This window comes from Helicoverpa armigera, chromosome 1 (assembly GCF_030705265.1).
Source record: "Helicoverpa armigera isolate CAAS_96S chromosome 1, ASM3070526v1, whole genome shotgun sequence".
In the NCBI taxonomy this organism is placed as follows: Eukaryota; Metazoa; Arthropoda; class Insecta; order Lepidoptera; family Noctuidae; genus Helicoverpa; species Helicoverpa armigera.
Window position 1 is genome coordinate 10,687,328 of NC_087120.1, and position 17,021 is coordinate 10,704,348.

The 17,021-nt window shown below is 35.5% G+C and overlaps 1 protein-coding gene across 5 annotated transcripts in view; it reads right to left on the reverse strand.

Moving 5' to 3' along the window:
• Positions 1-17,021, reverse strand: part of LOC110374601 (ecdysone-induced protein 78C) — a 68,916-nt gene that overhangs the window by 12,937 nt on the left and 38,958 nt on the right. For 2 of the 5 annotated variants that reach the window (XM_049838530.2, XM_049838521.2), the window contains one exon: positions 2,237-2,364. In XM_049838530.2, coding sequence (XP_049694487.2) covers positions 2,237-2,364 — 128 coding nt within the window. Of the gene's footprint in view, positions 1-2,236; positions 2,365-3,827; positions 4,588-10,649; positions 10,793-17,021 lie in introns of those variants that run through there. The other 3 variants (XM_049838533.2, XM_021332373.3, XM_049838534.2) reach the window with 3 other exon arrangements.

Genomic DNA, 17,021 nt, shown 5'->3' on the forward strand with positions numbered 1-17,021 from the left:
TTCGCAGTATAACATAGATGGGTACAGCAGTTACCAATTTCCTAGAAACGGTGTAAATGAAACAGGCATTAAAGTATTTCGATCATGCGTTAATTACTACTATTCTTCTGCTGCTTAACCATAATCTTTTGATGGCCCTAAGTGTAAACGAATTATTGTAAGTACTTGTTGATTGCATTTCTGTGACCTATTCGTGTTGGTGGGGACATCCAGAGTCGTGGCCTAGTTCCCGAACGGTCTAATCGGTCAGCTAAGCAGGACACGACTAGAACTATAAAAAAGGTATAACAGACTGGCGATTACAGACTAGCGTTTTTTAAGGAATGTTTTTTTTCTAAATTAAAAAAGATACCGAACCAAACATATTGGCACATTTAATATTCTAGTTTAAAAACCCTCTAACCCAACTAATAATGTATTGTTGGAGAATACTAAAAAAACAAACAAACTCGCACATTAATTAGCAAGACGTCAATTTACAGATAATAACTTTCTTCCAGTTTAAAAAATTAATACAACAAACGTCGTTACGCCCATGATTTCCGAAGGGTTGGTCAATAAGTGTATTATTACAAGTGTATCACAAAACCTGCTATTGAAGTACATTCAAGGCTAAGACAACATCCTGTACGTAGTCCCTAATGTTTAGCTACGTCACTCACAAGTGAACCTACCGCAAACAATGTATTGCCAACTTAAATATTAATACCAGTTATTAGGGAACTCACACAATGCGTTCATATTAGCGTAAATTGAGGAAATGTTCATTTGTTGATTTTAAATAGTAGAAGGATCAGAAGACGGTTGAGATACTGACCATGCTTGACCCTCTTAGGTATAGATTATTTTGTTACGTAGTATTATTATCTTGAATTTCGGTGTTTACCTTTGGAGCTCGGACAGGACATGGCTCAGTACCACTAAATAGAATAAACCCTCCAGAGAGGAACAAAGCAGCCAGTAGCAGTTTGGTGTACCCAGCTCTATACAAATGCTAAGTAATTTTCCGAACCTCCACCTAACAGGATTCTGACGTATTTTCCGGGAACTGCAGATTTTACCTAGGGCTACACTAGTTATACCGAATTCTCTTTGTAAATACCACGTCAGTGGAAACAAAGCAGGTTATATGGAAATTGTGTTTGCCAGGTAACAACACACACAAATAATAATTCTGAGTAAGCTGCAGCTTCAATCAGCTTGTGAAAATCAATTAGGACTTTACACAAAGGTCTTGGTTCAGGACTGTTTCCGATAACCGCCGCTTTGAATTCAACAATTTCATATATTTACTATCCTTTGATGGTTATGGAAATAAGTAATGAGTGGAAAACCAACAGCAAGATGAACCACAGACATGATTAAAATTCTCGGAAATACGATGCACTAATTTGTTCGTTGCTCGACGCAAAGTAACGTAAATAAATTAATACGTATATGTATTTGCGCTCAATCAGCTTTTCATGATGCAATATATCAAAGGAAAGAGAATTAATGATGATAGTTATGCATGCATGATATGTATCGTATAATTAATTACGTTTCGTAAAAACGTACATATTTTAATAACGTAGTGTTCAAGCATGATAATTTGAGCCTGATCGTGACCTATATTACAAGGGCTTTCCAAGGTACGGGTATATCACACCCGGAATTCCGGGCTATTTTGTGATAGTTATTTACGTATGTAGATACACGCACAGTACGATTTCAGCCTGAACCGGCAGTCGAACCCTAGACCTCGTGCACAACAGTTGCGCTTTGCAGCCACTAGACCAAAGGGCAGTTGAGCTTAGTGCTGTACCTATTACTAGCAAATTATACGCGCGTCAAATTAGCAATTTTGTGAACATAGTTTTTCTTACAGTCGTTACAGGTAGTCAGAAGCCAGTGCCTCAGACAACCAGCCTTACCAGGGGGTATTGAGTTGCCCGATAGCTGGTTTGGAGAGGTCAGATAGACAGTAGTGAAGCTGTCGCCCCTGACTGCTTCAAGGAGTCCGTGTATTGCCTGCCTTATACACATTGAAAATACGAGTACATGGGGAAGATATAATGGCTAATTGCTACAAGAGGCAATCGTCGTACCACAAAAACTTTTAAACGTCTGTTGAACACTTGTCTAAATAAATATCAGATTATGACGTTGAAATAAAATCAGTTTTGCAGCCACACTTTTTTAGATAAGTGTTCAACAGATGTTTAAGTTTTTGTAGTAAGGCGTAAGTTTTTCTTACCTTGCATCCCTCGCATGACGTGACGCCGTAATGATAGCCAGAGGCTTTATCACCGCACACCTTGCAAGGGCTTGCTGTCTTGTTGACTGATGTTGAGTTACTACTTTCTACAGTGTATTGTAGAGGATCTGTGGACAATGAAAATAATACTTTTAGGAGGAATACAATCAATGAAATATGACTAAGACCGACATTATCTTTGATAATATTATTAAAAAATAAAAGGCTAATAAAAGAAACATAATGGTGAGGCAAGCTTTTTTTCCACTTAAAACTTATTTTATGGTTTTGTTTCACCTACATTAAATGAATAAGTTGCAAATAGTAGAGTGTCTTATTACATCATTTATTGACCGACTTCAAGAAAAGAAGGTTCTCAATCCGTCGTTTTTTTATACTAGGTAACATTACACAGTGAAATACAAACATTGCATTGTATAAAAAACAAAACAGAAAAATGCCTAAAGATATCTGTCCGACAGTGTATTCAACAAAATCCGGTACTTGATGTTTCGCATACGACAGGCAGGGCATAACACCATTAAACCCTGTGTGCTGTGAAAAATATGATTTTTCATCCGATGACAAATCAATGAAGCGCAAGCTAATGAGAAACGTCACAATGTGGATCCAGTAACTATCGGTCCACTAAACCAACAAGTCCGTATATTTCAACTCCAATATAATTTGTGAACAGAACAAACCACCACCGCAGTGTATTGGACGTTTCATGTTGTTTTATCATCAGTACAAGAGTAACCGCATATTATTGTAACTAAACTGGCTGTTTTCCCGCGGTTTTGCTTGCCTCCCGTAGGAATTACTGCCCGTACCTGGATAAAATATAACTTATGTTCCACAGGAATAATGTAGTCCCTTTTCAAATCAGATCAAAAGTCGTTTTTTTTGTTTCATATAGGTGCATAGTTCCGGAGCCAAACAAAGAAAAGCGGGTACAAACAAACAAACAAAGATTTCCTCTTAATTATATTAATTAGTATAGATTTACTAGACGAGACACTTGTGACAGTCCGGGAATGCACATGATCTAGCAAAGGCTTTTGTATTGTAACATGTCAAAGGTAAATTTCAATTATCGCCAGACAGTTTCAGCGGTTTGCACCGAGACGTACCAACTAGCTAGCATTGCGCTTTGACAACATCAAAGTGCAATTAATTTAGGCGGTTATATGTTCATTTGTAGCGATTGATTTGAGATATGTCAACAAACAAACATATTGAAATGTAATGCAAACATATGTATGTATATACGTCTATATTAATACTAGGAACTCGATACGTGTGTACTATGTAAATAAATGAAGAACCGCTCGACCGATTTTGTGCAAACTTCATATAAACCATCTAGTAAATAGTCCGAATAAACCCCAAACATTTGGTCATTTGGTTAGGATATTCAAAGGCGTAGCGTACCAGCCTAGATATAGGTTAAAAAACTAAACAATTACATCATCATATTTTTCAACCTCATTATAATATTTTTAGAGACCAATTTTATTAACAAAAATATTACCTACAGAAGTTTTACAGTTTTAGTCCAATCTTGTTAGTAAAAGGAACAACTACTTACTTTTCAAAAGAAGGTCAATATACTTTGTTGGATTTATTCGTATGTTCATCTTATTGCTCCTTATAAAAACGTAATGCTTATCGTACTCGGACAACTGTTAAAATTGAAATCTTAAGAAGTTTTCACATACAAACTTTGGCACTGCTTTTTACCAAGGTAATTCAAAGGGTAATCTGAAGCCTACATTATAGGAACACCCTATAAACGGGTAAATAGAAAATTATCTCAAAACTGGCGAATACTAAAATCACTTCCGATTTTGATGGTACTCGCTCAAATTTTATTAAAATGCAAACGGTACAATTTAGATTTAGAAAAAAGTCTATCTTACACGCGCTCACTCGTCTATGAAATCCTTTTACAGAACCAAATGCACGGATAACCGAAATGCGCTTCATCTAACTTACAAAGGTAAGGTTACACAAAAATCTCAATGGCTAAATGCATACTATACCATTGTCGCCAAAGGCTCATTGCTAAGCTTTTTTTCCTTTAAGTGTCTGCAACCAGTGGTTTAGCTAGTGCGTCAATCCATCGGTCAGTCAGGACAAAAGGGTTTTGTAGTACATTTCTATACGGCCTAGTGCACCGTGAATGCGTTTGGACAAAGCGCTGTAATCGTACATTAGAATTGTTCGCGCATCATGTGGAACTGATCTAATTCATCATGAAGCTGAATTACACGTATGTTTCCTTTCTTTTTAAACCCTACGGCTGTTAAACCAAAAAATTTTTTTCAAAACAATGCACACTGTAAACCACTGGTCAGCCCCGGATCTTCACTTTTTTTTAGGCGGGGCAAAAACTGAAAAATGCCGCCCCGTCTGCCTACTTATGTTTATTATTACCTTTATCATTCATGTAATTTCAGCTATCAATATGTATACAGGCAGGGCCGTCTCTAGCTCATGTAGGGCCTGGGTGCAATCATCACCCAAGCGCCACCTATGTATTGAAAGATTTTGAGTAGCACACATAAGAACTGGAAAAATTTGCGCGAGCGAAGCGAGCCCGTAATTTTTTTAATTTTGTGACACAAAAAGTTAATAAGTTTTAAAAAGCGCTTGAAAGTAACAAGCAGTCGGTAGCACAAACTTTTTGTTTTCGATGACTCCATAAATATTATTTTTTTGCTACACTTGACTTATAAAAGGTAAGACAGCGTGGATTTGCCTTATGAATTACACGGCGAGTATGTATAATATTGCGCGAGCGAAGCGAGCGCGAAATTTTTTAAGTCTACGACACAAAGGTACCTGACTAAATATATTTTAAGGGTGTGCGTTCGCGCAGCGGAATGTTGTTGAATTTAAAGATTTTAATTATGCAGATAATTAGTGTAAGACGTCCTATAATTGTGTATGGTAAATAAAAATTTGTGTATGCAGCCATTGTGGAGAAATTCACCTAAAACAGATTCCGCTGGGCGAACGTTGGCGAACGTTGTCCTGGCGGAACTTTTTTTAATCCATAGACTTTAGAAGAAAAGAGATGTGTCCGAAAATTAGTGTGTATTTGTGTATAATTGATTATGTATGAATGAAATCAGTGCATGCATAAACTTCGGAGAAATTCAATTCCGCTGCGCGAACGTTTGGCCATTAGCTAGTTTTCATATAAAGCGCTTACGTAGAGAGCTGTAGATTTTTACATACGTTGTTTTGAATTTGTTTATTTTTGTTTAAAAAACAGATTTAGAAAAAGTTGTACGGTTTAAAAGATAAAAATATAAACGTAAAATACACTTATTAGGTCTTAGTTCTTAAAGTATGCAGTTTGGGGTCTAGATTTTCACGTTTACACAAACCTTGTAAGTGTCTCCAACATGTTGCCAAGTATCAATGATGTTCCGTTAGTAATTAAAAAGTTATAGGATATTTTATCATGAATAGATCTCTGTTTACAAAGCAGTCGAATATCACGACGTTCTAAAGGAATTGCATGGTAAAATGTATGCCAATAATTCGTTTAATCATTCAACTATTCACTTGCAAAATTTCATGTCATTAAATTCAGTAATTAAAGAAAGACAATTATAATACTGACGGAGCATCGAAAACCTATATAATCCGACCAAGTTCGGATAGCTACAAAAAAGCGGCCGTGCCATATGTCTAAGCAACGTTCTTAACTTGGAAGGTTAGTATTTATTAATATGGTACAGTTGCGTACACAAGCGTTAGGAAAAAATAAAACAATTGTATGTCTTGATTGATAAATATTTTTTTAATAATAATGCCACTATCTACGATAAAAATAAATCTTCAATTAACAAGTACTTCTCTATTTAAATATAAGTGTACAAAAATATTTTTATTATTATTACTTACATAAATTACTTAACTACGTGATTAAAAATAACGTTAATAAACGTTACGTATTTTAACTAAAATGTCGTAGATAGTGGCGTTATTATTAAAAAATATTTTTCATTCAAGAAATGCAATTGTTTTATTTTTTCCTAAGGCTTGTGTACGCAACTGTACCATATTAATACATATACTAACCTTCCAAGTTAAGAACGTTGCTTAGACATATGGCACGGCCGCTTTTTTGTACCTATCCGAACTTGGTCGGATTATGTAGGGTTTCGATGCTCCGTCAGTATTATAATTGTCTTTCTTTAATTACTGAATTTAATGACATGAAATTTTGCAAGTGAATAGTTGAATGATTAAACTAATTATTGGCATACATTTTACCATGCAATTACTTTAGAACGTCGTGATATTCGACTGCTTTGTAAACAGTGATCTGTTCATGGTAAAATATCCTATAACTTTTTAATTACTAACGGAATATCATTGATACTTGGCAACATGTTGGAGACACATACAAGGTTTGTGTAAACGTGAAAATCTAGACCCCAAACTGCATACTTTAAGAACTAAGACCGAATATATTTAAATATTATAATATTCTAAATATTATTTTACGTTTATATTTTTATCTTTTAAACCCTACGACTTTTTCTAAATCTGTTTTTTAAACAAATATAAACAAATTCAAAACAACGTACGTAAAAATCTACAGCTCTCTATGTAAGCGCTTTATATGAAAACTAACTAATGGCCAAACGTTCGCGTAGCGGAAACTTGAATTTCTCCGAAGTTTATGCATGCACTGATTTCATTCATACATAATCAATTATACACAAATACACACTAATTTTCGGACACATCTCTTTTCTTCTAAAGTCTATGGATTAAAAAAAGTTCCGCCAGGACAACGTTCGCCAACGTTCGCCCAGCGGAATCTGTTTTTGGTGAATTTCTCCACAATGGCTGCATACACAAATTTTTATTTACCATACACAATTATAGGACGTCTTACACTAATTATCTGCATAATTAAAATCTTTAAATTCAACAACATTCCGCTGCGCGAACGCACACATTTTAAGGCAACAAGTAGCCGCGAGCGTAGCGAGCGCAAACTTTTATAAATTATTTGTTTGAAGACTCGCAAATTAAACTGGGAATTATGTACAAATAAAAAGAAACCGTGATTAGAGCGAGTGCCATTTGTGTTCGTTGATTCGATGCGTCAATAAAAATAATAAAGAATCAGAAAGATGCACACGTTATTATTTAGCCGCGAGCGCAGCGAGCGAGAATTTTTTAGAAACTTTGCTTATCAGTATCATTATACAATGTGAAACTTCCTAATCAAACGGGTGTAATTTCATCGAAATTTCCTGGTGGTGGGGCGCCCCGCGGCGTCCCTGAGACCGAGACACCGAGGCGCCCGTGTTATTCGCACACCCTGCACCATTGGTGTCTGAAGTTTGAATTTGGTAGCCGCCTGATTTTGCCGCCCCCTGAATTTGCCGCCCGGGGCATAGGCCCCGGCTTGCCCCCCCCTAGATCCGGGGCTGCCACTGGTCTTAAAAACTCATGGTGAGAAAATTATTTTTAAATGCAGGTACAACTAAATATTTGTTTTAATTATTCCTCTATGAGTACAAAAATCAGATTTTAAGTTTGCATGTGAAAACATGTGCCCACCATTGACGAGTGTCAATGTGACTTTCAAAGAAGACAAGTCATCAAAAAGTGCCAAAAAGATAGAAAATACCAGAAGGACTCTAAGAAGGTTACTTTCATTAGTACAAACAAACTACTTATTGGTATTTTGGCACTACCAACAATAGTGAAAAAAAAAAACAAGAAGTTTTGTACCGGTGCCGAATCTATACTAATATTATAAAGCTGAAGAGTTTGTTTGTTTGAACGCGCTAATATCAGGAACTTCTGGTCCGATTTGAACAATTCTTTCGGTGTTAGATAGCCCATTTATCGAGGAAGGCTGTAGGCTACTTTTTATCCGGGTTCGTGCAGAGGTTCCTACGGGATGCGGGTGAAACCGCTGGCAGAAGCTAGTTCATGTTAAAAGTGTTAAAACATATACGTAGCTAAGTTTCTATATATACAATTAGTTATGACAATGTTGTAACAAAACAAATATCTTTTGCAAATTGTCGTCTAGTCCGTTTGTTTTTGACCTTTAATAGCGGACAGTACTTAGGATAACGCGATAATAAGGTGCTCAACAAGGTTTGATTAGGTTTAATACCGCGATGCAGGTCACTCCGTCTGTGACCCAATTTAGTGGCATATATTTGACAATTTGAAAACAGATAGCGTTGGGTCATTGATGGCGCTGTAAATTTTGCTTAAATCCTATATTCTAGTGGTGTTAAGCTTCAAGAAGAAATAGTAACAGAGTTATTCAGTGTATATGTGTAAAGTGGTTAATGTGATAGTGCTGATAATATTACGTGGGGAATAAACGTCTTCGATGAAACGGCTCGTTATGTTCCCCCGCCCCCCTTCCCCTTCCCTGAATTCTGAACACAGTGTATAGATATAAACGGGGATTGTCAAGTTAAATGGGTCGTTATATTCCCCCCCCCCCCAAATCCTGAAAGCCCAGAGTTCAAAATAAGGCAACTTTATGACGATTGAATAATTCAGTCACAGAAACTGAAAACATTCATTATTACAACTGCTTTAAAAGCTGCCGTAAAAAATTAGTTTAGCGCCCTAAAACCGCGGCGCTAGTGTCGTTTTGTTCTCAACATTGTAACTGGTTTTACGTTTCAAGTATTATTGATAAGACGGAAATGAAAATATAAATATAGAAATAAAGCAAGTATGCTCATCGGCAAATAATGGCGAAGACGAAAAGTCAAGTCAGAAATCTAAAGATCAAGATCAGACTTTTCGATTCAGTTTAAGGCGCATATTTCCAGTCTTCCCTTTCGTTTATACAAATGTTGAAAGCAGGTAGCAACTCTTTAATGACTATACAAATGAGAAGTAAGTACCTAAATACTTACATACATATAAATTCATAGTTCTATTCACATCACAAATAACTAAAATACGTTCTCAGAACTGCACCCGTATAATGAATTCACTAAAACTTCGTTTCAGTGCACCGAATTTCAAATTCCTGAAAACATTTCATACATAATATAATTTATTTCTGTGCCAGTACCGAGAAAATGCAAAGTCTTTTTTAATTGTAAAAATATTGTTATATTTTAACAAAAAAAAAAAACGGTCGAGGTATCGGAAATGATTTTCACATTTAAAAAGATTTAACGTGAAATGAAACAATGTATTATGTTACCATCCCCCGCGCTCCTGTAATCACCCCCGTTGCCTACGAGTACGACCCACTTTCCTAGTAATCTTTATTATTGTATGTAAAAAGAGGAAAGAAAGAAAGAAAGAAAAATGTATTTGTCAAAATGTACCTGGTACAAATATAGGTCTTTTAAGGAATGGAATTTAATGGAATCCTATCACATTTTACCGAATTGGTGTGCAAAATATTTGGATTAATATCTACGTATAATTATGCACATATGGAAACATAATTTTGTTTGTTTGTACCCTAAAGGCTCCGAAACTACTAAACCTATAAGAAATTGTCCGTTAACAACTGTTGACTTTGTTTGAATGTATAAATTCGTAAAAAGCAGTTGTTAAAAGGAAACTTATATGTATATTATTGGTGCCGCAAATGTTTTGGCAGCGTGGTCTGTGTATCTGTCTAGGCTAAGGTAAGAACCGCCTAAGGTAAAGATTCGGTCGGTACAGTTCACTTCGGTTATCAATATTATATGGGGCGATTGGCTGTATGTATGACCTAATGAAATCTAGTTACCCGTGAGACCCTGTACCATGTGGTATCTAAATCTTTTTATTTGTTTTCGACAAACAAGCATTCAAACGCGACAATAATTTAAACGTGCCTTCTGAAACACGACGGATTGCATCGTGACATTGGTTACCCATCCATGGACCGCCCGCGCCAAGCGTTGCTTAACCTTATAATCGATTGATCTGTACTGTTGGTACTTAGCTGCTAGTACCACGCGTGAGTTATAATTATAACTTATAACGCGTTAGAATTTAGAATAAATTGGAACGCAAACAAAAGACATCAACGCGCCGAGAGAAAAAAAACAAGCAAATCGATCGAACAAAATGTAACATTTTTGATAAAAACTAGTCTTCAATTACAATTAAAATCGTAAGAAACGTCACTAATTATAGTTTAATTCAAACAAGGCACACATTAAAGTAATATATTAATTGTATACCACAAATGAGGGTGAACTGAAAAAAAACTGCAAATCGATCGAACAAAAAGTAAAATTTTTGTTACAACAAGTCCTTATATACAGTGAAAATCATAATAAACGTAGTTAATTATAGTTTAATTCAAATTAAGAACACATTAAAGTAAAAGTTATATATTATTTGTTTTGAAGATGCGTCAGTAGTATCGTATGAACTAAGTACTGACCTTTTACAATTGGAACCTTTCTTTTTTTCCTTCTTGTGAAAAACCTTCTACGTCCCTTCTTTCTTCTTGCCATTTTAAAGTATTTTAAATTAAGTTTTTAAATACTGCAAACAAGCGCCTGCGCTGTTGTTGTTGCACCGGAAGAAAAACAAGAGGGAACCGACAGATGTTGTCACATTAAAAATGATTTTATTTTTTAACACACTGTTTTTAGTTGGTTCTGAAAGTCGACTAAAATGTCTAGGGTATTTTTCCAAGAGCGTGTTGAATTGATCTGTTGATATAGTGAAGATATGAATTGAATTTTTTTTCATAGAACATAAGTCTTTGTTTGTAGTTATAAGAAAAGTCTTGTCATAATTAGGTTTTGATGCAGTAAGAAAAAATATTTTTGGATTTAGGAAGATTTGAAGGAAATAAGCAACTATCTTTTTATTCACAGCATTGCATTTATAAGCTATCCGTGAACACATTTTTTACACAGAAAAAAAAACTTCTTACTAAGTAGACTAAAATATATTAAGGCGATAAAAATATTGTGTAATTAAAATGATCACTAAAATCATTTCGCAGTCTTTAATATATTAACCCAAACGTCAACGAATTAGCACAACATCGAAATATTACGCAATGTAATTGATCGTCTAGGGAGGGTCTAATGGTGCCCTATGCCAAAATTAATAAAAACGGGCCAAGATTATATCGGGCCTCGTTCAGTGTAGGGTTCCGTAGTTTCCCGACTACATACATATACCCTTTTAGACTTCGATTTTTTTGTGGATCGATTCTTCAGGTCGCGATTCGAATCGATCTATTTCGGAGAGAATCGACATGCCTAGTCCATAACTGCGTTCAGAAATGTATGTAAAATATTTGAGGTTTTTCGTATTTTTAAACTTATGGTTCGAAAGTTGGAAATACTTTTTTAATGTTTTTAGCGATTATTTCCGAAAATATTAATATTCTCAAAAAAAAACTCCCATTCATTTTTTATAACCTATCTAACAATATCACACGTTAGGGTAGCATGAAAAAAAATACTCGCCACTACGTACTTTATTACTTTTTCGAAGTTACATATACTTACATACAGATAGGTTAAAAAAAATATCCGTAGTACTAACGTCACCGAGATTATCCTCGGACGGACGGACAGACAGATATGACAAAACTAAAAGGATTCCTTGTTGATTACGGAACCGTAAAAAGAGATTCTGTCAAAGAGTTTTTAATAACCACTGCACGACTTTCCTTTTTACACAATATTCCTGGAGCCTGAAGCGTTGTGATGTTCCAAATTCAAACAACTCGTTTGCAATGTGTTTGATTTTCGTCCGTAAATACGTTTGAGGCTCTTTTTTTGAAAATAATGACAACATTTTCGTGCATGTTGCAATTGAGAACGAAATATTGAAATAATTCTTTTTTTGTTGTGTTTGTTGCAGACTGGGTAAGGTTTGTATCATGGAGAATAAAATTACTAAAAGAGATGTCATAACGCAAAATCTCCTAAAAAAGTAGTGTGCCAAAATGCGAGTGTTCGGGGGACAAGGAACGATACTAGCTCCGCCTTTACATGCCTTTTTTTGGAACCCGCTCATTATTTTATAATTTGTGTACACACTTTTAATTATAATTAGAAATGGCATAATATAATTGAGTACAAAGGTACCTTTGATAGATTGGTTTTGATTTGACAAGGAACCCGAAATGCCTCGTTACTTATAGTGACTGATCACTCCTACCGTACCGCCTGACCTAGGCGTCCACCATACTAATGGCATCTCCGCTACCTTTCTTTGCTCCGTGGTTTGTATGATATTAAAAATGTAATTAAAGAAAAGCCGAAAAATGTTATGTAACATTATTTTCTCCTGGTGCATGACGAGCAGTTACAATTACAATTTTACATAATCCTAGTTCGGGAAGTATTAAGGGACGCGGGCGAGAAAATTAAGTAAAATATATTTTCTTAGTTAGACCTCGATGGCGCAATGGTTACCATGCCAGACTGCCGAACTTGAGGTCCCGGGTTCTATTCCCGGTTCGGTCGACATTTGTGTGATGAGCATGCTTGTTGGCTGTGGTCTGGGTGTTATAATATCTATTTATATATAAATGTAGTTATATCTAGTTTATCAGCTGTGTTAGTACCCATAACACAAGTTATTTAATAACTTACCACGGGGCTAACCGACCGTGTGTGAAAAAGTGTCCCGGCTTACTATATTATTAGTTTCTAGTTTGTACAGCCAGCAATGCAGGCCATGCATTGATCCACGATTCAGTGAAGACAAAAGATTTTATAAATAGAAAATAATCAATTTGGCCCTTGGGCGGTGAAGAGTACCTATCTATGATTACTAGGTGGAATTGATACCGATTGTGAATTAATGATCAGCGCACCGTGCGGCTGAAGTGTGTAGTGAAGTTTTATTCCTTTATTTCAATTAACGGTCATAATACGGACAATTGTTTAAATGATATTCAATGGTGACACAAACTATCCTTGATCCTACCCCCGGATCTAAACAACCTCCCCTCCAATTTTCACTACAATCGGTCCAGCCGTTCAAGCGTGATGGCGTGACCAATGGATATATAGAAATCTATGTATAGATTGCCAAGATCTCAACTCACACACAACACAGTCAAGTGTTTAGGTTTATTTTATGCGTATTGACGACGAAGTACAGAGGTGCTTTTCCATGTCAATGTGCGTTTGCTAATGGTCGAGCATATGTACAGTCAACTTCAGGTCAGTGGTAACAAATTTTATAGGAAAACCGTACTTATTCCTATTGAGTTAAGGTGCATGACAGTTACCACTGATGTGCGGTCTACCGTACCACGGGGACGTATAATTTTTGGGAACTCCAATAGTTTTGGGTAAGAAGTTTTTTACAATGATTAGGGTTAGATAAGAGGATTATTTATAAATTCCACGTAAATGTTAGTAATTGCTACGTCAGACAATGTCGCAAAAAGTAACAGATCTGTGGATACGCCATTTATATAATTTGAGGAGTGTGAAAGATTAAATGTTCACTCTGATTTTTCTCGGTTAATTCCTCAAAGGAAAACATCAAATCAAACATAGCCGCGCTGATCTAAAAAGATTGCTAGATTTGTCTATTAGTTTATTTCCGCGATTTTTGTAAAGTCTCGACTATAACATTTTTGCATGAAATATGAATCAACAAGCTGAAGCAGTATGTACCTATAGCTATAGCTTAAACTTACGGACAGGATATCAAATCGAACGGACCGCGTCAAAGGACTTACAGAACGGTGGAAGCCGGCAGCTATTACTGAAAGCCAGCTTTACATCAAGTCTTCATAGTCGCAGAACAAAGACGGTTCTGTAACTTTACTTTAGAAAATTTCACAGAGTGAAGTAAATTCTAAATAAAATTTTCTAATGGAGTCTATTTTAGACACCGCTGATCCACTGAACTTAGAAATCAAATCCGTCAATTATTTTAAATAATAATTATTTTTTTTGGCTAATAAGGCACGGCACATATACTTATATGCTGTGGTCTAACAGTGGCCTAAACAACCGCCGCTTTCAGCCACAATGTAGTAATGATAACGTACAAGAGTCGAGTCACCACCTCCCGAAACTATTGTCAAGACGCCGCAACGATAAGCGTTATTTTACGAAATAAAATGTAAATTCCATGATGACGAGAATGAATGTCACAAATGTTATGTATAGAGAAACAGTTTAAAAGAGGTACCTATATTTTAAAATCCGTATCAATGATATGATTCATACTTAAGAAATACTAAGAAATTCATCACACAAAGGGCTGCATATAACAACAAACAAAGGGTGCTTCAGCGAAAACGTTGGAGTTACACAGTCAACAGGTTGTGGACGTAGCTTAACTCTCGTTGTGTTTCAGATACACGATAAATTGAAAATTTTTCTTTATATGATTAAGGGATGTTTTTATCGGAAGAGTAAGCGCTTTGTAAATAGGTCATATCGATTTTACAAAAATAGTATTAATGAGTAGTGTCTCTTTTTTGCCAAAATAATTATCTAGCCCAGATAACAACTGTACGAATATATCCCCATAAACTTACAGGCCTTTGAATAAGTGTTTTGAAAAATATTAAAATCTCGGGAATTGCATCCGAGACCCCGTGAAATAGCTGTCACGTTAAGATAACATTAGATTAACAGAGAAAAATAACATCCATAAAGTTTTTTTTTAGTAATAATATAATTAAGTTTTAAAGAGAACTAATTTTGACCTGCATATATTATTTCAGTAACTGAAAATATTTGCGTTGCAAGTCGTGTAGTTATATAGCCTCGAACTAATAAACGCTTACATTTTCAGGAGCATCGTTTTGGCGGTAAATTCAAATTTTAAATTCACTATAAAAATGATCATGTACTAAATATTATATCTGAATGCAAATGAATGAAGTTTAATGATCATGCACTTTATGATGTTTATAAAATGACTATGATTTAATATTTCACTAATTAAAAAAATTACTTACGGTCGTCGAGAGCAGGGAGGACATACATTTCTAGTAATACTGTTAGTTCAAACCGCCTATCCATGAAGCGTTTGAAGTCGGCCACGGTGGCCGACGGGATAGGCAGCGGAGGAGGTGGTGGCCACGGAGGCTCCGGAGGTAGCGGAGGCCACGGTGGTAGAGGAAGCAGCGATGGCAGTGGAAGCAGCGGTGGCAGTGGGTGCAGCGGTGGCAGTGATTGCAACGGAGGCAGCGGAGGCCACGGAGGCATAGGAAACATTTGAGGTATTTGATGCTCCATGGTGGAGACATAGGTAGGACCGATCACCGAGTGCTGTCCGACTGGACACGCTGACGGCCTAGCACTAACAGCCACCCCGAAACGTCAGCCCTCGATGCAATGATACCGTGACCTACTTTCAGTTAGCCCGAAACATGACAGGTCCGACTTTACGTTTAAAGCTGCTTTTAATAATAAATCTTCGCATTCTGAAGACTTGAATATAATTAATATTTGCAAAAAGAATACAATTCATTTAATATGAGAAATACAAGTTAATCTTAGAACTACTTATACGAATTACTTAAGACAAAAAGTCGGGTAGCTCCTAAATAAAATAAACAAATCAGTAAGAACAAATTCAAGTTTAGTGGGTATTAGGACAACTGAGGTACTATTACGTATCGATATGTTGATGGCAAGTCATTAGCAATATACATTGGACTATTTGTTCGTTATATTACAATGTTTTTATTTTTATTTATTTTTTGCGTACAAGTTACAAAATAAATTATTTATGGATACATTTGAGATATACGGGTTTTAGACATAGTTTTTTTTTTAATTGTTTTACTAGGATAGTATTTTTTTGTATTGTAAATATCTATATTTGTATATAAATAACTATGAAAATAAAGTAATCCAAGGATATATTTTCGATCAAAATCTAGAAAAATCTTTCAAAATGTGGTGTTTTAGGTTGTTGATTTTAAATACACTTATCGATCCGTCCTCATGTGTTTGAAAATATTTTATATAAATTCGCTTTTTAAAACCCATATCGACGTTAAGTAGCCATGGCGTCAATCGATTAGGAAGGGATAGCTATTTAAAGAACTGTTAAGCCTGTAGATAGCCAATAAATGTATGTTTGCGGCATAAGCTGACCTTGTCTCATAAATAATGGAGATGCACGAGAACAAAAGAAATATGAATTTATTGTTCGTAACATACATTACTACATACCTCTATCTATTTTTGTATCTTACTGCGTTTATTTGAAACGAATTTTATTTAAATGTTTTATGTAATTAAATCTTAAAAACTTTGAAAAAATAACTGAAACCTCTTGCACGTAATAATTTTTACCTGAGTCAACTAAACTTACCAATATTGTGGTTTGCGAAAAATAAACAATGAAAATGGCACAAATGTTACAAAAAAACCGACATAAAGTTGAAAAGTAGTTTTTCCAAAATAGGTACTTTAATCTCAAATGCATTAAGCTTTCCAGTGTGTGTAAAATATTTTGTTTCATAATAGGCTGTGAGAGCTGTTTGGTGGGGAATAAGTAATTGAATTTAACTATCCAAACGGATTACTTTATTCGATGTGAGGTTTCTGTGTATTTTTGTTTTATACCTGTTTTTGTGCGTTCCGTAAGCTCTGGATTTTCTATAATTGAAATCTGTTTTCATTAAAATCAATTGCAACTGTGCGGAAAATTATTGAATTGTGGCGTTTCTTCTCAAAATTCCCAGTAACCACTTCGTTAGCATAACTGCTTCGCAGAAGGACGAGATCTCCCCCCATTCCTCTCGCTCCAAGATATGGCTTGAACCACATTATCTCCAAATAAATATGATGGCTAG